This window comes from Macrobrachium nipponense, chromosome 16 (genome assembly GCF_015104395.2).
Source record: "Macrobrachium nipponense isolate FS-2020 chromosome 16, ASM1510439v2, whole genome shotgun sequence".
Classification (NCBI taxonomy): domain Eukaryota; kingdom Metazoa; phylum Arthropoda; class Malacostraca; order Decapoda; family Palaemonidae; genus Macrobrachium; species Macrobrachium nipponense.
Genome location: NC_087209.1, coordinates 77,214,144 through 77,236,643, shown reverse-complemented (window position 1 = coordinate 77,236,643; position 22,500 = coordinate 77,214,144). Strand labels below are relative to the sequence as shown.

Here is a 22,500-nt window from a genome sequence, read left to right as displayed (position 1 = left end):
GCGAACAACATCTGTAGTGGTATCATGATATAGGTAAATTGTCAAGGTAAATGGAAACACTGTTTGAAGAAAGTTGTCAGCTCACAAAACTGTACGAATTTTTAAAACCCACCATCAATGGAATCTGAGCATCTTTTATGTATGGCTTTTCATAATCAGTGATGTTAGAATATTCACTTATTAAAACTGATAATGTATCGTTAATTGTTACATTAATTCCACAAACCTTTTCAATCACTTTCTTTGAAATAAAATCATTAACATCTTAAGTGCATCAATCATGTCCAGGAACAAATAAATCTAGTTTTGTTCATTAGTTTTCAATTAATCTTTTTAACAGACAGACAGACACACGGGCGGACAAATCATTGAAAACGTTCCCCACTTAGCAGAGGCCATGGTATTGCCAGCAGCTTGAGAAATCGATGACTGCTAATGATTCAGATGAAAAAGAGAGGGCAATTCTGCTGCAACAGAGCTGATGAAGATGCTTACCTTGATTACCTGAGGCCTCGGAATAAGCTCATACTGGTCATCAAGGCTCCAAGTAAGAGCTGCCAGATTGTCAATACCTAGAAAGGAAAATGTAATTTGAGGACCCTTACTACTGCTTCAGTGTAATCTATTGATACACAAATCAGACTCATAGGGCTTGTTGGAAGTTACTCCAACTTCCAGTATTTTTAGTTTTCAAATTGGTTTTGGAATGAGATGACTACCACCAAGCGCCCAATACCGAGAAATGTGTTAAACGTTTCTGCCATACAGTCCATGGTGATCCCACCTTCAAAAACCTGGTCAAACGCATGACGCTTAGCTTCACAGCGGTTGAACCCCACCTAGTCATGGTTCAGGATTTGCGTCTTGACCTATTTGCAGACTTTTCTATTGGACGTATCCCTGAGTTATTAGCGAAAAATTTGGTAATTCGCAGATTTTTTCGTCGAGAAATATCAACTAATTACTCTATTTTCATGTTACATTTGTGACTGAGTACATTTTGTATAAAAGAAAAATTATTTATTAATTTTCAAATGTAAATATTAATATAAACACTGCAAAATATCTATAAAACAGGCTATAAGGACGACATTCGTACCGAATGTCTGCCCTTCCTTGTAAATACCTTTTTATCTCTGTACATGTCCTTTTCTTATTATATGCCAAAATGTACAGTGATTTACGGCCTTTCCGCCAATGTACTACATATCATGTGAATACGTTTCCTCTACACCAAAATATATGTGTATTTTTCGCCGGGGCTCTGTCACTTTTTGTTTATGTTTGTTCATGCATGCTTGATGGACACTACGTTTCTGTCTGCATACTGCCTTATGTATAGCCTCTCTGTGGAATAAAGTTAGTTAGAGCTCTCCCCTTGTCTGACTCAGCCCTCACAACTGGTGACTACCAGGATTTAGGATGGTAGCGGCCTCAGCCCTAACCAAGAAAACCTTTAGCAGACTCATTACAGCATTTAGTTTAGGTTTTCTTGAGTTTCTATCCTCTGTCGACCACAATGCCATTAGCGGACTCAAAACGCACGTCCCGTACAGGAGTGTTTTGGCATTGGTCTTCACATTTTGCCCCTCTATTTACAACATCTGTCAACCGTAAGTGTGAGATGTCAGACTTGGAGATCTCTCCTTGAAATCAGGAGCTGCCCATTGCCCTCCCCTCAGGCTCCTCAACACCCCGACCCGCTACTCGATCCATGCCCTCCTCAAGTGGTTCCTCGCTCGCTGCCACTGCACTGTCGGAGTGCACTCCATCCAGCTGCCGCCCTTCTCTAGACAGGACGTCACAAGCTGGCTATACCGGACTGAGACCCAGTTCCAGATCCACGGCATCACCAGGGATGGTGCCAAGGCGGACCTCATTGCTGGAGCCTTCCCGGAGAACGTTTTTCACTGCCTCGCCCCATGGATGCACAGCCAGCTTGGGGAGCTGCCATACGAGGGCCTGAAGATGCAGCTCATTCAGGTCTTCTCCCTCCCGGTCTCTGAGAATGCCGCCAACATCTTCGACCTGGTGGGCAGCCCAATGACCACCCAGGACCTGAGACTAGCCTGGCATATGCTCCAGGACCTGGTACTGCTGCCAAAAGTGGACCCCTAAAGCCACAGGAAGGAGATAGACCTCCTGCAGCAGCTCTTCCTATTCCAGCTCTTGCCACAGGTACGCAGCCAGATCCCCTACGCAGAATACCGGGACCTGGATAGCCTGGTGGAGCAGGTCCACAGCCTGTACACTGCCACCCGGGCCAGGAGACTCACCTTCCCACCATCAGCCAACAACCTGCAGCAGGAGAAGTCCGAGGAGGCCGGGATCAATGCAGCTCTCCTAAAGAGGAGAACCCCGCAGCCCCACTGCAAGTTCGGGAGTGAGGTGAAGCAGTGCCAGTGCCCCTGCTCCTTCACCCCTTCAAAGAAGACGAAGGAGGCAGCGGCAGTAATGAAGTCGCGCCCCAGAGTATTTTACATCACGGACACCATCTCAGGTCACAGGATGTTGGTCGACACTAGTGCCATGCAGTCGGTGTTCCCTCTGTCGGCAGAGGATTGCAGCCGTGCCCCAGATGCCCCGACTGCCCTCATAGCTGCCAATGGAACCCCCATCCGCTCCTATGGCACCAGGACCAAGACCATTGCGTTCCTGGACCGGACCTACACCTGGCCCTTCGTCATCACCAGGGTAGGGACTCCTCTTCTGGGGGCGGGCTTCCAAGCCCACCATGGGCTCTTAGTAGACGTGGCCCACCAATGCCTCCTCGACACTGAGACTTGTCTCTCCCGCCCACTCGCTACAGGACCCAAGGCGCCCACCATCTACTCCGTCATCCGGTCTGAGCTTCGTCAGGTGGCTGGGGTTGCGCCCATGCACGGTGCATATCCCTACATTGACACCAAGGGCCCCCTGATGCACGCCAAGTTCCGCCGCCTCTTGCTGAAGCTCCTTCAGGAAGCCAAGACTGCGTTCGCAGAAATGGAGAAGATGGGTATCTGCAGAAAAGCTGCGAACCCGTGGGCATTCCCCCTCCACATGGTGAAGAAGGCAGACGGTACGTGGAGGCCCTGCGGGGACTACCGTCACCTGAACCTCGTCACCACACCCAATAGTTATCTCCCGCTCAACATGCAGGATCTCACTGGCCTCTCCACGGAGCCGAGATCTTCTCCAAAATTGATCTCTTAAAATCATATTTTCAGGTTCCCGTCAATCCTGATGACATCCCATAAATGCCGCTCCAGAACACCGGAGCCACCTTCCAGTGCCTCATGGACAGCATCCTTAGCAATTTACCTTTCAGCATCTGCTATGTGGACAATATCCTTATATTTTTCAGATCGCCAGAGGAGCACTTGAACCACGTCCGGACCGTCCTCAAGTGTCTGCAGGAGAATGGACTTGTCATCTGGTTTGATAAGTGCACCTTCGGCGCGGAGAAGGTGAATTCCCATGGCCACAAGATCACCCCAGCAGGGATGGTGAACTATTACCAAAGATTCATCCCAGACATCCCCCCCCACCATGTGCCCTTTGACTGAGGTCCTGAAGGGCAAACCAAAGAAGCTGATGTGGGGAGAAGACCAGCAGCATGCCTTTGACTGCACCAAGTCTTCCCTCAGCAGAGCCACCTCCCTGGCTCACCAGGATCCCGACACGCCCCTGACACTCACTATCAATGCCAACAACATCGCATGTGGCGCTGCCCTGGAACAGCTGGTCAACAGGGTCCCCATCCTGCTAGCCTTCTTCAGTAGGAAGCTGAAACCTGCTGAGACCCACTACAGCACCTTCAACTGTGAACTCCTTGCTGTATACCAGGCCGTCCGCCACTTCAAGTATCTTCTGGAAGGCGTTCCATTCACCCTTCATCAAGGCGGACGAAGCTTGGTCCGCAAGACAACAACGTCACCTCGCAGCCGTCTCTGAGTTTGGGTGCTACATTGAATATGTCCACGGTGGAAGAAACCCTCTTGAGGGTCGAGATAACCTCCCTTCACCTCGGCATAGACTATGAGGGCCTAGTGCATGAGGAAGCCTCCAAACCTGAAGTACGAGCCTACTGGACCGCCATTACCGCCCTTCGTTGGGAGGACATCCCCATCGGCCCCTCCAAGACAATGCTCCTCTGTGACATTAGCCCCGGTCGCCCTCGCCCCCTGATACCTGCCTCCTGTTGGAAGCAGGTGTTTGATGTGATCCACGGTCTCTCTCACCCATCACCCCACACGACAACCACACTCATGACCGAGAAGTTCGTGTGGCACAGCATCAGAAGGGACTCCCGGGAGTGGACCAGGAACTGCATCGCGTGCCAGAGCAGCAAGACGGGAAGGCACCCGAATCAGAGATAGGTTCCTTCCCTCAGCCCAGGCGAAGATTAGGCCTGAGGCCACACTGATGTCATATGCCACTGCAGACGCCAGCACTGAAGCCCTCCTGTCCAGCTGGATAAGATGCTTCATAGTGCCAGATGGCATCACGACAGACCAGGGACCCACCTTCACCTCAGAACTCTGGACCACCCTGGCACGCCTGAAGGGGACTAAGCACCACACCACCACATCCTACAACCCTGCAGCCAACGGCATGGTGGAAAGAATCCACCGCTCCCTCAAGGCCTCCCTGGTGGCAAGCTGCGTATGCACCGACTGGAATTCACAACTACTGTGGGTCATCCTCGGCCTCCATACCACCCCAAGAGCCAACAGTGACCCATCTCCAGCAGAGAAAGTGTACGGCGACAGCGTCACCCCCGACATTCCCCTGGCAAGACTCTGGGGAGCCACCCAGAAGTTCGTCCTCTGCTGGGAGACCTATACCAACAGGAGGAAGCAGTTCTGCCTGGGTGCCTTGGACTCCTGCAAATTTGTCTTCATTAGAAATGACGCGCTCGCCTGCCCTTGATGAGGCCTTACCGGGGACCACATCGAGTTGCCTGCCAGGAGGAGGAGTTCCTCATTTCGATCAGTGGCCGCGAGGACTGGGTCTCAATCGACCGCCTCATAACCACCATCATTCCGGACAAAGACGACCCCACAGATGACCCTCACAGAACTCCACCTCGGAACGCAGTGCTACCAGAGCCCTCCAGTGCCCCTAGATGTCGCCGAGGCCACCCAAGGAAAGCAGTTGAACCCCCCCAGGTCCACTACCAGGGGTGGCATCCTGCTTCCCGACTTGCCAGACGACAAGGACCCGGAAGACGTTCCCCGACAAATGTCATTATGGACCCGCAGACTTCTCCAGCCCCTTGCAAGATTCTGCTGAGCATCAGCCAAAGATTACCACTCATTCATTGTCTTGGGGGTGAGTATTTGTAAGGATGTCCTTCGTACCGTATGTCCGCCATTCCTCGTAAATACCCTTTTATCTCTGTACATGACCTTTTCTTATTATATGCCTATGTGCACATCATGTGAATACTTTTCCTCTATACCAAAATATATGTGTATTTTTGGCTGTGAAGAAACACCATCACAGCAGGGGCTCTGTCCCTTTTTGTTTACGTTTGTTCGTGCGTGCGTGTGATGCACTACGTTTCCGTCCGCATACCGCCTTATGTATATCCTCTCTGCAGCATAAAGTTAGTTAGGGCACTCTCCTTGTTTAACTCAGTCCTCACAAGGCCTGTTCCGAGGGGGCTGAGGGGGCGTCGGGGGGTCGAACGACGTCCCTCCCCCCAAAATAATTTTGGAAGTCCATATTTTCTGTGACTATCCTTTTCACTGAACTGTACTTATAAAGTAATAAATAGTAACATTCTTTTGTTTTTTGGCAAGTTTTTTTCTCTCTTGTTTTTGAGTACAAACTTTCAACATTACAAGTAAAATTCTGTTAACCAAAGTCAGTACTTTGAATAACATCTAATTGGGTAGAGGGGCATTGACCGCATAGCCAATATTTCTTCTTAATATAACTAAAATAACATTCTCTAGTATTTCATCTTGTATGCACCTATATATACAATGACATTTATAGAAGAAAAGGTCTAGTTTTAGGGAAAAAAGACCCCCCCCCCAAATAAAACACTCTCGGTATCGTCCTGTAAAATATTTTTTTTTTTCAACGCATATTAAATAGGTATTAAGGTACTGTATACAGTATTTAACTGCCAGTGTTTTCCCATGTACTGTAAAAAGAAAACGGAACTGCTTCAATATTGTATGAAAGAAAATAGATGTACTTGAAAATAGGGGTAACCTGAATAGTTTTCACACTTAGTTGTTAGCCCTGTATTTTAAGGGTACTAATGTTGTAACATGACTTTGAAACGATATTAGAGTGTTTTAGATGATAGTTTACGATATATACTGTGCAGGATGATAGTATAAGGTATACATTTGGTGTTTCAACTATTACAATAAGCAGTTATAAACTTTTTTTAGTGGGGTCTTTTGTATCTGAACAATTTAAATGGCCAATTATAAGCATTTTAGGGGGTGTGTCAAGTATTCATGGACATTAGCTATTCATGGGTTGTTGCGGTCCCTATCCCCTGCGAATACCTGGGAATTCACTGTACTACCGTTGTGAATGAGAAACAGGGTGGATGACAATAGTGTCCAAAGTATGGCAAGGTGAGAGAGAGGTACTGAAAATATGAGCCTAAACACAATTACTGGTCGTTGGGTAAAGTGATAAAGGACATTGAAAGAATCCTTATAACAAAACCTAACTTTGTATACCAAGCAAAGAGCGCTGAAAACTCCTCTGGAATGCCATGGTTACCTTGTCATAATTATATCAAATATGTGTCACCGAAATTTTTCACATTTTTGCTTGTCCATCGCAGAAATATGATTATCAAATGACATCTAAGAAATATCAGTATATTGAATTATCTGCAACAAAGGATATTTGTAGTATACATTTCGTACAACTTACGTGCAAAGTTTCTCAAATATTCATCATGCAAAAAGTTTCGATTTTACATAGAAAGTGTTTGTACGGATGTTAAAAACTGATGGATGAGTTGAGCATTCATTTCTTTTCAATTCGTTTGACAAAAGTTGCGTAATCTTATGACCACATTTCGAAAACACCACAGCAGGAAGCAAAAGAAAACGAAATTTTAAATCATTCTCAAGTGTCAAGTCTTTCGATTTCCTTCAACGACGCATTCATATTATGTGTCAACAAGTTACTATTGACCTTACGGCAAAACACTGAGACATCTCAAAGCTCTAGAGCAGGGGTTCTTAACCCCTTGGGAGTATGCTGTTGGGGTGGGACTTGCTTTCTGGATATTTGTATATATTTGATTTGAATGTGTCAATGTATACATGGATGCATTTTGTAAATAGATAACTATATAAAACTATAGATGCTTTTGATTTTCTTGTATGTTCTATTATTGTTATTCTTACCTAAAGTATGTATTAAACTAGGTATATTAAGTTATATTGTCAAAAAAATAGGACTTAAGTGGATTTAAGCTAAGTGGGTTCGCTGGGGGTCTGGAGTCATCAGAAGGTTAAGAACCCCTGCTCTGGAATATTCTTATCAAAACATATAAGGTTATGGTTTCTGACAGTCTTTGCTTCTGATCCCCTTTCTCTCGGAAACTATGATATGAAACCCGTTGAAATCTGTTATAATTTACTGATTTAGTTAATCACTTCCAATAAAATTACTTCATTTTCACTCATCTGGAAATTCCCGAAGATCAAAGGATTAGAGACAGAAAGAGAGAGATTTTGTGTTTAGTTCTTTACACAGACTATACATGAATACATGAATACTTGTAGATAATCTTTACCAATGAAGAATAAAGATGGCGCCACCCATGTGTATTCGTAACTGAGTAGAATCTGAGAAACATCGTCGCCTATGACTTGGGTCCATCCATTGTTATCGGGGTCATCAGACAGCTGACACCACACCTGTCAGAGAGGACGCATAATTAGGAAATAAGGATAAACATATACACATACAAGCACCACAGGCCTAGACATGCACATCTCAGTGTGCGTAAGTGGATGAGCCCGATGTCAATAAACTTCCATCGACGACACCTATAAAAATTAATTGGCGAGTCCTGTGTACGTTTTTTTCCTGTACACCGACGTGGTAAAGTCACCATTACCTCTACTGACTCTAATGTCTAAGAAAGTAAGAAGAAGAAGAAGAAGAAGAAGAGAAAGAAATTATTATTATTAAAAAGTACTCATAGTAGCAGGAGTCTTAAATGGTGAAACAAATCCACAGTTATGTAACTGTACATATATTTAAAGATAAAACAGAAAAGATAACTTTCGGGAATCTGTTCGGTTCCCATTTTTCAATCTGGCCTGTTGATGTAGAGCTCCCAGCAAGTGAACATCAAAGTAATCGAAATAAGTGATTTGTTTTTATTATTATTATTATTATTATTATTATTATTATTATTATTATTATTATTATTATTATTATTATTATTATTTTTATTTATTTATTATTTTTTTTTTTTTTTTTTTGCTCTATCACAGTCCTCCAATTCGACTGGGTGGTTTTTATAGTGTGGGGTTCCGGGTTGCATCCTGCCTCCTTAGGAGTCCATCACTTTTCTTACTATGTGTGCCGTTTCTAGGATCACACTTCTCCATGAGGCCCGGAGCTACTTCAGCCTCTAGTTTTTCTAGATTCCTTTTCAGGGATCTTGGGATCGTGCCTAGTGCTCCTATGATTATGGGTACGATTTCCACTGGCATATCCCATATCCTTCTTATTTCTATTTTCAGATCTTGATACTTATCCATTTTTTCCCTCTCTTTCTCTTCACTCTGGTGTCCCATGGTATTGCGACATCAATGAGTGATACTTTCTTCTTGACTTTGTCAATCAACGTCACGTCTGGTCTGTTTGCACGTATCACCCTATCCGTCCTGATACCATAGTCCCAGAGGATCTTTGCGTGATCGTTTTCTATCACTCCCTCAGGTTGGTGCTCGTACCACTTATTACTGCATGGTAGCGATGTTTCTGCACAGGCTCCAGTGGAGGGCTTTTGTCACTGAATCATGCCTCTTTTGTACTGGTTCTGTGCAAGTGCCGGGCATTCGCTTGCTATGTGGTTTATGGTTTCATTTTTCGTATTGCACTTCCTACATATGGGAGAGATGTTATTTCCGTCTATCGTTCTTTGAACATATCTGGTTCTTAAGGCCTGATCTTGTGCCGCTGTTATCATTCCTTCAGTTTCCTTCTTTAGCTCTCCCCTCTGTAGCCATTGCCATGTGTCATCGCTGGCTAGTTCTTTAGTCTGTCTCATGTATTGTCCGTGCATTGGTTTTGTTGTGCCGAGTCCTCTGTTTCTGTCTGTTCATTCTCCTGTCTGTGTATATTTCTGGGTCTTCGTCTACTTTTATTAGTCCTTCTTCCCATGCACTCTTTAGCCACTCTTTATTATTATTTATTATTATTATTATTGTTATTATTATTATTATTATTATTATTATTATTATTATTATTATTATTATTATTATAATGAGTGGAGTTAGTCAGCACTAGTACATTCACTGACGCTTAATGAATGACTGATAATGCATTTCGTATCTGTTCTTTTATTTGCTATGTCATTCCAATGTTCCTGTAGCTATCATTTCATAAAAATAGCTCGTTGCACCATTTTCGTTTTTTGTTATTTTCACCAGCTTGACCTTTCTAAGATTCATTTCCACAAACAATTTCACTTCATTTCTCATTATTTCTTCGCTTCGGTCCTCTTAAGTGTTTTTACTTTTTTTTCAACAAACTACTGGTGAACTATAGCGTCGTATCATAAATTCTGTTAATAAACGGAGAATCATCGTCATGCAGACCTTCATGATTATCTAGCACGAATGCTATTCCGTTCGCGTGCGCGGACTGCGCATTCTCCCTCATTCTAATTTTTCGCTCTTGACTCACTGCGCAGTCTCATTCGGAAAACGATTCGACGATCCGGAATATATATATATATATATATATATATATATATATATATATATATATATATATATATATATATAATGTCCATACATCCGGGACAAACGCATAAGGAGGAAAGCTTTCTGGAAATTAGATCATGAAAAAGATATTGCAAATGAAAATCAGACTACTGTCCAATCCTTTAAGTAAACAAAAAAGGCAAAAGAACAAATAAAAACGGGAAACGAATAAACAAAAACGATACTAATGATCGCGAAGTCTGGAAATAAAAAATGTACCAGCCTTGTAATCCACATATCTCTTACAGAGACGCAAGGCCTTGCAGAGACGTAAACACCAGCTCATTTGTTCGTGTCCTCGAGCCATAAATTACATGTAACCTTCTCCATGGATTTAAGAACCGCTATCTTGAAGAGAATCCTCACTCTTCATTTTACGTAATGGAGGAAGCCACGATAAGAAGGCGTGATCCGACCTCCAGCTAACTCGGGGCGCCTGCTAAAATTTCGTTCAAATAACACATTGCTTCACGAACGAAAATTTAAATAAATACGCTATATTTTATTAGAAATAAGAGTTCTGTACTGTTTCACATATACAGTATTTATTTTTTACATTTTCATTCTAATAGGTAAATATCCTATCCTCGAATTCCTGTATCTTTAAATCACCGCGAAACACTTCTTCAGACTTTTTTAGGCTATTCAACAGGGCTTTCCTTTCCCCCACCCAAACAAGAATTACAGCAAGAAGAAGAAGAAGAAGAGGAAGAAGAACAAAGTAGTTATATCTTCGTCAAATTCATGTCTCGTGGAAATGGGTAATTATGATCACCCGCTTATTTTCCATTTTCATCAAAATTTCGCAAATTTAGAGTCATTGTAAATACACGATTAGAATTAAGGAGAAACATGAATCTCTCCGACACAGTCATTAATAGTTGACAAACCTTCTGACAGCGCCAGAAATATCTCAATAAAAACGCTCATATTTGCTACTATTAAATACAACTGTAATTCTTAGTGCTTTTAAAAAGAGAAAAAAATACTTGAATCGCTGTCTCGACATTCATATTCGCCTGGTAGTGTCGCTCTCATTATGATCATTTTCTTTTTTAGAGCAAACATTGTGTTGCTAACAACAAAAAGACTTTTCGGGCCACCACTGGAAGCTAACACTGCCTCCCCAGTTAATAATTACCGGAATCAAAATTTATTACAATTCACGTTAAATCAGGTCGAAGAATGTTGTAGTATTCTAAAGCATCTACCTCCTACACTAATAAGCAAGAATCATCGATTTCACAAAGGAATTCTTGACCGCGACATAGACACACACACACACACACACACACACACACACACATATATATATATATATATATATATATATATATATATATATATATATATATATATATATATATATACTATATATATATATATATATATATATATATCTAATATATTATATATATATATATATAATATATATATATATAATACATACACACACAGAGTGGAGTGTGTGTACTGTAGACATATTATCGATAGCTAGTTGGGCACCAGAAGAGTTGAGACCCTACATATCTGGACGAAAACCATGACGGGGGAAGCTGAAGGGAGTGGAAGGTAGCCCATGGGGGCAGGAGGGGTGAGGGGAGAATGACAGGAGGGGCATAATTTCACTGGGGCCCTTTGCGTTAAACGACGTTGGAAATAAAATAAGTATGTTACCATTTTAACCCACACATTAAGTTACCTCCTTAAAGTAAGGAAAAGTTTTCCACGATTAACTCAGATACTTCGACAAAAGACGGTCAGGCAAATGGCATTAACTAGGATTACTGAAACTTTCTAAGTTTTGTAAAACCCTCCTTCGAATGCCTTGCACAGAATGAGTCAAGAGTGTACACTCAGGCTTTAATCATTATTATTTTCCATTGTTAGCTGCATGAATGTTGATTCATGAGGATTTTTGAGCACGATATAGTTAATATACAGCTACAGGACCAATCAATCCTTTTTTACCTTTTAGTTCGGTGCACAAGAGGAACAATATTCCAGCCATTTCTGACCAAATATTTATGCTGATCTGTTCTGAAATTTGACTCCTTACTTGTTTGGCTCAAATAAAATGAATCACATCCATGCATAGGATTTTATAAACACTTGCTATTCTGGTGAGGACAATATCTTACAATCGTATTTCATGTAGTCTTCTTGCATAATAAAATGTTTGCATATACTAAATACCGTCAATAGTGATTTGATTGACTCAAAGGAAGTGAAATAGGTGAAAAAATGTGCTTTTCGATATTCTTTCATTCAGTCACTTTTATTAAGAAATTTCTTCACAACTTTATTGCATCAAGTATCTAAAACATGAGCTGGTTAGCACAAGACCCTGCCTATTTTTTTAATTCAGAATTCAGGACTAAAAACACATTATCGTACAAACAGACTGGAATATAATGGTTTCTTGTATCAATATGGTGTATTGAATAATCATGTTTAAAAATTCAATCATTTGTTTCTTTTCTATAGTATATAATGTATTTACACTAAACATACTCACGTCAGGTAACAATGTTTAAAAAGGACAAGCAGCCATTTTTTCTTTATTCTTGCCAGTTTGATAGACTGGGCTTCTTCATTCTAATTCTTTAGGTGAATTTACCAAAATATAGTTCCAGTTTCCTCGTGGAAATGTACTCTTGTTTATGTTTATTCATTTATAACATTAAGCTATAAATGACATTTAACATCCAATTCGTTCTACCTATAATCCCATTGGGAATTGTAACTGATAAGAGATAGTCATCAGATGGGGACTTCTTTCCCACCGTTATCCCTACATTAAGGGATCGGTTGCCTGATGCGCCATCTCCACTGCCCTCTATCAAAGGCATCATCCTCCACCAAACCTCTTCTCTCCATATTATACTCCTTACAACATCAGACATGGGTAAAGCAGCAGTTTCCACAGTTATCGGTGGTGGGCCTCGCCTTTGACTAAAAAGTAAGACTGCAAGACAGCAGTTTCCACAGTTATTGGCGGTGGACTTCGCCTTTGATTAAAAAGTAAGACTGCCAGACAGCAGTTTCCAAAGTTATTGGCGGTGGGCCTCGCCTTTGACTAAAAAGTAAGATTGTAAGACAGCAGTTTCCACAATTATTAGCGGTGGGCCTCGCCTATGACTAAAAAAATAAGACTGAAAGGCAGCAGTTACCACAGCTATTGGCGGTGGACCTAGCCTTTTACTCAAAAGTAAGACTGCATGGCAGCAGTTACCACAGTTACTGGCGGTGGGCCTAGCCTTTTACCCAATAGTGAGACTGCAAGGCAGCAGCTGTCCATTTAGTCACCTTTTACGACACGCAGAACCTATGATGATAGTATTCTTACACCCCTACCACTGGGTCGTGTTACCTGACGGGGACTATCACTCACCAATTATAATTACCCTTCGATATTACTTCCCAGGAAGAGCGAATTGGATGTTAAATGACATTTGTAGCTTAATGTTTATGCATAAAAAAACATCACGGTGATGTGATAAAATTTTTTCATACACAATACACACACACACACACACACACACACACACACACCACACACACAACACACATATATATATATATATATATATATATATATATATATATATATATATGTATGTGTATGTATGATAATTGTAATGTATGTATGTATGTATGGTTGTATATATGTATATTAGCTCTAGGCTCCAAATTTCGTTTAATATCCAATACGCTCTACCTCTCGGAAATAATAAATGTAGACATATATATACATATAAATATATATATATATATATAATATATATATATATAATATATTATATATATATACCCCCCACAAAAGGGGTGGAGGTTATAGCTGATATGAAGTTCGTCGTCTCACGGCTCGAACCGCCCAAACACGATAACTTGCGACTTTCAGTGAAGACAGTAGCCACTAAGTGGATCCTGAGTGACGCCGCAATCTATTCAGATAATATCACGAGAGGTATAAGTTGATACCTCTCATGTACAAATACCCATCGAGCTCAGGTATATGTAAACAGATCGGTTTCAACTCATAATTCGAGCCTGTGAGACGAGGAACTTCTTACCAACTATAATTCCACTTCAGTAAGTATGTATGATATATATATATATATATATATATATATATATATACATATACATACATACATATATATATATATATATATATATATATATATATATATATATATATATATGTATATATCTTAAAGGCACTGGTAGAGATATATATATATTTAATAGTGAGGTTGATAACTTTAGCGGTTAGAAACAGGTGCGACCGCTGGATTCCTTGGAGATGCCGAGATAAAAAAAAAAATAGAAAACACATTGTGTGCATAACTGAGTTCGATGACACATTCCAAAGACATTAGTTAATCACGGGAAAAGTTATCGTGTTTCATGTATGTTGTATGTGTACATTAGAACATCTGTGAATCACAGAAAATGACATAATATATTATAATCTCTTGTAAGAGAATCAAAGATTTACTCCCAGACATTGTTTTATCGTGTGTGGAACATGCCACAGAAGAGGCGTTAGAAGTCTGTTGTAAGGTAAAGTAGACTTAGAAAAACTTAATATTTATAGTGACTAAGTTCAGCTTTTAAAGATGGTTAGTGAGGTGCGGTACACATTTTATCGACGAACTTTAATGTTCGATTATCTGATAATTATGGTCTCTTTATTTCAGATGGATTCTGACGTCGGTACTTCATAATGAATTCTCTTGACTTAATTATGACAAGTATTGTTAAGGACTCAAATAGTAGTCAGACATAGGGGAAAAGAGAAACTTATGTACAAGATGTTTTGTTGATAGAGTATCAATGTTTAGATGGGTTTTCTTGGGGATTTTATTTAATACTTATTTTCTATATATCTCTATGTTAGCCAATTGGGAAAATAAAGGTTATAGTTTTGTAGATGGGGAGTTTGAATTAGCCTAGAGTTTGATATTTGATTTTCAGCTAGCTTCAGACGGGGACACTCAAAGGGAGCCATGGAAGGTAGGTCACGTTACTATGTTAGGAGTTCTCTCCAAACCGTTTAAACGATTGTCATTTTGACCTCGTAAGATATTTATTTGTTGCGTGTGTGCAGTATATATATACATACATATATATATATATATATATATATATATATATATATATATATATATATATATATATATATACATCGGGCTACAAATGTCCTTTAATATCTATTTCGCTCTACCTCGGAATTAATATATTTTCATATTTATTAAAGGACATTTGTAGCTCGATGTATGTATATATATATATATATATATATATATATATATATATATATATATATATATATTATATATCTAAAAGACTGTTGTAGGAGGAAGTACATCCCAGGTGGTCCTTAAAATACATTTATTACGTTTCATTTTCAAGCTGTAAAGACATAACACAATAAAATTAACATTAAAAGAGCTAAATAACAAATAAAAGACATAATACATTATAAAAAACAAGATAGAAAAATAAAAAATAAAAACTAGTTGTAGCAGAACCAACCATCAAGAGAGAAAGGAAGGACAGAAGTCAGAAGGAACAAACCAGAAATGACTGGCAACAGCTCACGTAAGGTAAAGAGTTGTCGAGGAAGACTACTAAGTGTTCAATTGAGGAACAAGCTGTTTAATAAACAAGGACTCCAGAATTGTCAGTGATTGCCATTCGCTGCCCGTCCAAACATTTCAAAATCTTTGTTTTGTATTCTGTTTGCATTTATTGGCGTGTTGTCTGATGTTAGAAAATTCAGGATTAGCAAGTTTGTTACCAGTTCTATTGCTAACGCCCTTATGGCAATCAATTCTGACCCTCAGTAACCTCTGTGTGGATCCCACATAGGTCCCCAGATTACATCTAGGGCAATTAAACTTGTACATAACACACGAGGTCATCAAAGGGTCAAGTTTACCCTTGAATTTAAACAAACTACCTAAACTGAGTGGGTTTGTTGGGATGATATTAAATCTATTAGCTGGTATAATCAAATATGAGTTTTCTTAGTGCATCGTAGAAATTTTTGTCATGGATTAAAGGTACATTTGCATAAAATGGAAGTTAGGCATAGAATGTAAGTAGACTTTTGGAATAAAAACGTTATTAAGAAGTTTACAAATACCTGTGAAAAAGTGTAGTGGCAAAATAATTGTTAGTAAAATATTGACGTAAAAAGTTGATTTCTTCGTGAAAAAATTCCCAAATGGATGTCAGTGAGAAGGCAAGAAGGCACGATGAAGTCATGTGGATAAAGAGTTTAATTTAAAACCATAAAAACAGTGAATATAAATATTTGAACCTAATCATGTAAAAATTCTCTTCCTGTAAACTGAAGTGTTGAAATTATCATATTGTCGTAAGACTAAAACATTTCAGCGTCGTACTTGGATTTAAAAAGCGCGAAGGTATCGTCAACGCACCTTTTGTAGAATAGCAGATGGTAACTCAAAGGTTTTAAATTAAACTCTTTATCCACATTACTCCATCGTGCCTTCTCACTGACATCCATTTGGGAATTTTTTCACGAAGAAATCAACTTTTTACGTCAATATTTTACTAACAATTATTTTCCCACTACACTTTTTCACAGGTATGTTTGTAAACTTCTTAATAACCTTTTTATTCCAAAAGTCTCCTTACCTACTGTGCCTAAGCTTCCATTTTATGCAAATGTACCTTTAATCCATGACAAAAATTTATACGATGCACTAAGAAAACTCATATTTGATTATACCAGCTAATAGATTTAATATCATCCCAACAAACCCACTCAGTTTAGGCAGTTTGTTTAAATTCAAGGGTAAACTTGACCCTTTGATGACCTCGTGTGTTATGTACAAGTTTAATTGCCCTAGATGTAATCTGGGGACCTATGTGAGATCCACACAGAGGTTACTGAGGGTCAGAATTGATTGCCATAAGGGCGTTAGCTATAGAACTGGTAATAAACTTGCTAATCCTGAATTTTCTATCATCAGACAACACGAAAATAAATACAAACAGAATATACAATACAAAGATTTTGGAATATTTGGACGGGCAGCGAATGGCAAACTACTGACAATTCTGGAGTCCTTGTTTATTAAACAGCTTGTTCCTCAATTGAACACGCAGTCTTCCTCGACAACTCTTTACCTTAAGTGAGCTGTTGCCGGTCATTTCTGGTTTGTTCCTTCTGACTTCTGTCCTTCCTTTATTGATGGTTGGTTCTGCTATAAATAGTTTTTATTTTTTATTTTTATCTTGTTTTTTATAATGTATTATGTCTTTTATTTTTAATTTAGCTCTTTTAATGTTAATTTTATTGTTTTATGTCTTTACAGCTTGAAAATGAAACCTTTGTGTTTTGAAACGTCGTAATAAATGTATTTTAAGGACCACCTGGGATGTACTTCCTACTACAACAGTCTTCTATTTTTCGAGTTACTAGTAACCGCCATACCTTAGAACGTTATATATATATATATATATATATATATATATATATATATATATATATATCTATATATATATATATATATATATATATATATAAACATACATACATACATACACACACACGCATATATATATATATATATAGCTCCATATAGGAGTTTTCATGTATTTCTTCACCTCGTCAGATTTCAGGAATAAGTGCTGTGGACTGAGGAAATCTGATGAAAGTTGTAAGATGACTTCGTGGCAAAATAACCTCATGTCAAACAATGGTAATATATAACAGCCAACTTGTTTTAAAGTATCTTTTAGTAATATTTCATCCCATTTCTGTAAACCCAGGCTGACATTTAAGTTATTTAGTTTTTTTTTATTAATAGAAAATGTTTCAAAATTTCAGTTCACCAGGTCTCTAAAAGGCAATTTTTTTTTTCAGATTCGATGCAGGTAATAACATGACTGCTACTCATATGTGCAAATAATGCATTTGAAATGTTACCTGATCTAACAATATGATTATTTTGTTTCAACCAAGAAGCCAACGTCTTCCCAATGTGTCCACGTATATTTTATTAAGTTCTTTATATGGAATCTTATAGATACATCCAATTCTTGACTGATACAAAATACATACAGTGTAAAATCAGGTAACATGTTAAACGTATTAATAATACATATGAATAATAGCAAATCACTGTATTGAATGGATAGAACCAAAGAATATTTTGTTTTGTAGAGATCTGGTGGAACGAAATTTACTAGAATCGTATACTATAGAAAACGTCCCACTAAACTAAAATCAGCACAGGTTTATCGTATGTTTAAAACATATATTCATCACCAGCAGTTCATTGTCATAAAAACACTGAATTGGAGGCAATTGATTCGCGACCCACTCTGGCCCTAACAGCGCCCCCCCGCCCCCCAACGTTCCGTCCCTTAAATTAAGTATGCCACGACAACGAGCCATATTTCACCAGCTCTGCATTTAAATCTAACCTCTACTTCCAAAACCTGAAAATACTGTTGTGGGATAATGGTACAGCATTGCTTATGAACCCTTTTTATTGTAAAAAAAAGAAAAAAAAAGAAAAAGAACAATATTATGTCATGTATGTATGAATATATATGTGATATATATATATATATATACATACATATATATATATATATATATATATATATATATATATATATATATATACAATGTGTGTGTGCGTGTTTTATCCATCGATATTACGCTTTACTTGTGTGCTATTCGCTCTTATAATCTTATGTTTTTTCATTTAAGTCTTCAGACCATTTCAATTGTCACTTCAACCTCACCCTGTAATCAGGAGTCAATTTCGTATTAAATCCAATGACCACCCAGCCACACAGTTTATAAGTCTTCTATTATATATATATATATATATATAGATATATATAATATATATATATATATATATATATATATATATATATATATATGTAATATATACATATCTACATACATATATATACATATATATATGTATATATATATGTGTGTGTATGTATGTATAACTGAATCATGGAAATATGGGAGGTGATGAATATATAAATAAAGTCAAATTCCACGAGGAGAGAAAAACGATGGAGTTTTGTAAGGCATTTCGACTTCTTGTCCTCTACTTAGCAGATTGAAAAAACATAAAAATAAGTTGACAAAGAAAGCTCGTATAAATGACAGATGGTGATTACAAAGGGAAAACTGCGTACTTGGGATTCAACACAACTAAAGAATTAGTAGACCTATCGAAACAAGATTAAGAGGTTTAACGAAAGATGAGGCCTAACAGCTCCGAATGAGGGACAAGACAATTAAAAGATTATTAAGAAAAGTTGACTGACCACCAAACAAAATTGATTAAATTACAACTCGATCATTTTCCATTTGGTGAACAGTAAATATCAGTGAGGCAAAAAGTGATTTTGGTTAATTTATCAGCTAAATATAGAGAATTATATATGTGAGAATCAGAGATAGTTCCAAGTAACGGGGACAAGAGCTTGGCAAAATATTTACCCAATATCAATCATACTCCTTTGAAGTGGTATAGATATGTTCACGATATTCTAGCTGTTTTGACTGCTGGCATTGATATAAATGATTTACTCTCTAATTTGAATAACCAGGTACCATTTATTATGTTACACAGGCAGATTTATGTTGTCCTTTACATGTACCAGATATTTGCTATAATACAGACCAACAAAAAATTTAAAGTGAAATTAAAATGGAGATAGAAATCCCTAAGAATAATTCTTAGCTTGCATCATTTTAGTGGTTTTGAAAAAGTTTCGAAAACAAAATCATTATTAAGGTCTTTTCATGTCAACCTTGTATTTTCCTATAATAACACACTAAAAGGAATGTTAATAAAAAATAGCCCATGGGAAAAAAATAGGTAAAACTCCATGTTTGAACTGCACCTCTTTTTATATCAGCCACTCTAGCAAGGATTTAGAAGTAAGAATTAAACAGCATGAGTATTCTGTCAAAACTGGGCAAACATCCAATGCTATATTCACTCATTTAAGTGAAAACACTCGCTCAATAAATTGAACGAAAGTCCAATGACTGAGAGATCAAAAGATTTCTTCACGAAATCTTTTATAATCCGCTATTATACAGCTTACTTCCAGTAGCAATTTTAACCTTAGCCCTGAGATGTATTATTTGGACCCCTGTATTAGTAAATCTTCAAAAATGACCTAAAATCACTGACATAATTACAAATTAGTTACCTTATGTATATTTTGTATGTATTTGTGTGTGTAATGTATATATATATATATATATATATATATATATATATATATATATATATATATATATATATAAATATATATGATATATATACTATATATATATATATATGATATATATAATTTTCACCTTGCAAAAGTTGTTAATGGAAAATTACAGAGTAGTACTTTTATAAAAATTTTTTGGTGGTCAGTCGCCTTCTTTATATAATCTTTAATTGTCTTGTCCTGCTTCTGAGCTGTTGGGCCTTATCTTTTGTTAAACCTATTGACCTGTTTTGGTAGTCTGCTAATTATCAATTGTGTTGGACTCGGGTACATATATTTCCTTTGCAATCCCCATCTGTCATTTATAAGAGTTTTCTTTCTAAACGTCTTTTTATATTTCTTCAGTCTGCCAAGCAAAGGACAAGAAGTCGAAAAGCCTTGCCGAACTCTATTCTTTCTCTTTCTCTTTCCTTCGTGGAATTTGTCTATATATATATATATATATATATATATATATATATATATATATATATATATATATATATATATATATATATATATATATATATATGTGTGTGTGTGTGTGTGTGTATGCATAGATATAATCTATATACATATATGTATATACAAATTTATACACACACACACACACACACACATATATATATATATATATATATATATATATATATATATATAATATATTATATGATACATACTTATTGTGTCCATGGAAGGTACTTTTTTCAACATGAAATTACCTTAACAGTGCCAGTCAAATTCTTGCAAAATAACAAAATTGCTATACACCGGCAATTTAGAGGAAAGCGACAATAGGGGAGGAATGTCGTTAGTATGGATCGTTTAAAACGGCGAGATATTGCTTCAAATAAATCACATCGATGATGGAAAATGCGATGTCATTATAATTCATAAATTTCATGATAAGTTATAAGCAGTTAGAACGCACATTTGAATTTTACAGAGAAAAAGTGTCTCTCTCTCTCTCTCACTCTCTCTCTCTCATTCATATACGCTTATAAATTCGCCGCTCAATATCATATATCTCCTAATCGTCGTTCTCCTTTTCAAAGGAAAAGCAAGAGGTACTGAACAAGTCCAGCACCTTTATGTCGAGCGTGATTTACTATAGTAGCTGCTTCATAAGTCAACTCGACTTTACCTCTTTTGAATGAGAAAACGACCAGTTAAAGTCCATGGACATATTCATTATCATCAAATCAAGCAACTGCGCGGTATAGTAGCATTTTGTACCGTGGAATGTTAAATTGCCCCAATTCCCAACAAAGTTCTTGAGAATATTCCCTTTGAGAGCTATTTTTGCATGGAAAGATACAACATTCTTTTCTTTCTCGTTCTGTAGCTTGGTTTCGATCCATTATCACTCATACCTATTTACATGTTCATCTATAAATCTACATACCTATCTATCTATCTATCTAAAATCAGAGAAGCTGATACACACAAAATCATTCAATAATCCAAATTCCTCGTAACCTGCTCTGGCTAAAAACTGCGCATCTATTAAAGAAAGGCCACAAAGTAAACAAAATCATGAAATCCAGGAGCCGTCTTTGGGTACTTGATGTTGATTTAAGTGGGGCACCTGTTCTAATTACAAACGTATTTCAAAGCGAAGAGAATCCCTTAGAAATCATACGCGTAAAACACTTCCAGCCGTTTGGTGCCTGCCTCATCAGAGAAGAATGCAAAGAAAAAATTTTTTTTTTGCAGCACAGTGCAGAAAAGTTTGAGATGTGGCACTATGGTTAGAGGTTGGATACCAAATTTTTTTTTCTATTAATGCGGTTCTGAAATACAGTTGAAGTTTAAAACAGTTATGGAAAAAAAATACGAAACAGCGCTACTTCTACTACAAATATAACCCTGTCGTTGAATTCAAATTCTACATGCGTTTTATATTCATGCTGACGAGTCTACTCCTCACGGAATTCAGGGCTGAAAATCGGTATGGAAAGTAATGAAAATACATGACATTGTAATTAAGGCAATTTTCTAGAGAATCTGGCGTTTATCGCAGCAAATAACAGAAAATGTTTCTGAGGTTATTTATGACCGTCCACGCAAAACTGTGCATAAAAAGTACAACCAAATGATGATGAGAGTTTAATTTGGTGGAATTTAGATCTTCCTTTGACGCAGTGCAACCCGGTAGCTTCCTGAAATAGCTTCTTGCCATTTGCATAATGAATTTCATAAAGCGCGCTTTGCAAACAGTAGGAACATTGTT

The 22,500-nt window shown here is 37.9% G+C and overlaps 1 protein-coding gene across 2 annotated transcripts in view; it reads right to left on the bottom strand.

Annotated features, from left to right (window-relative positions):
• LOC135195835 (uncharacterized) overlaps positions 1-22,500 on the bottom strand; it is a 70,437-nt gene that overhangs the window by 19,349 nt on the left and 28,588 nt on the right. For both annotated transcript variants that reach the window (XM_064222346.1, XM_064222345.1), the window contains exons 5-6: positions 7,769-7,892; positions 496-572 (exon numbers count right to left, since the gene is read on the bottom strand). In XM_064222346.1, the coding sequence (XP_064078416.1) occupies positions 496-572; positions 7,769-7,892 (201 nt within the window). The remainder of the gene's footprint in view (positions 1-495; positions 573-7,768; positions 7,893-22,500) is intronic.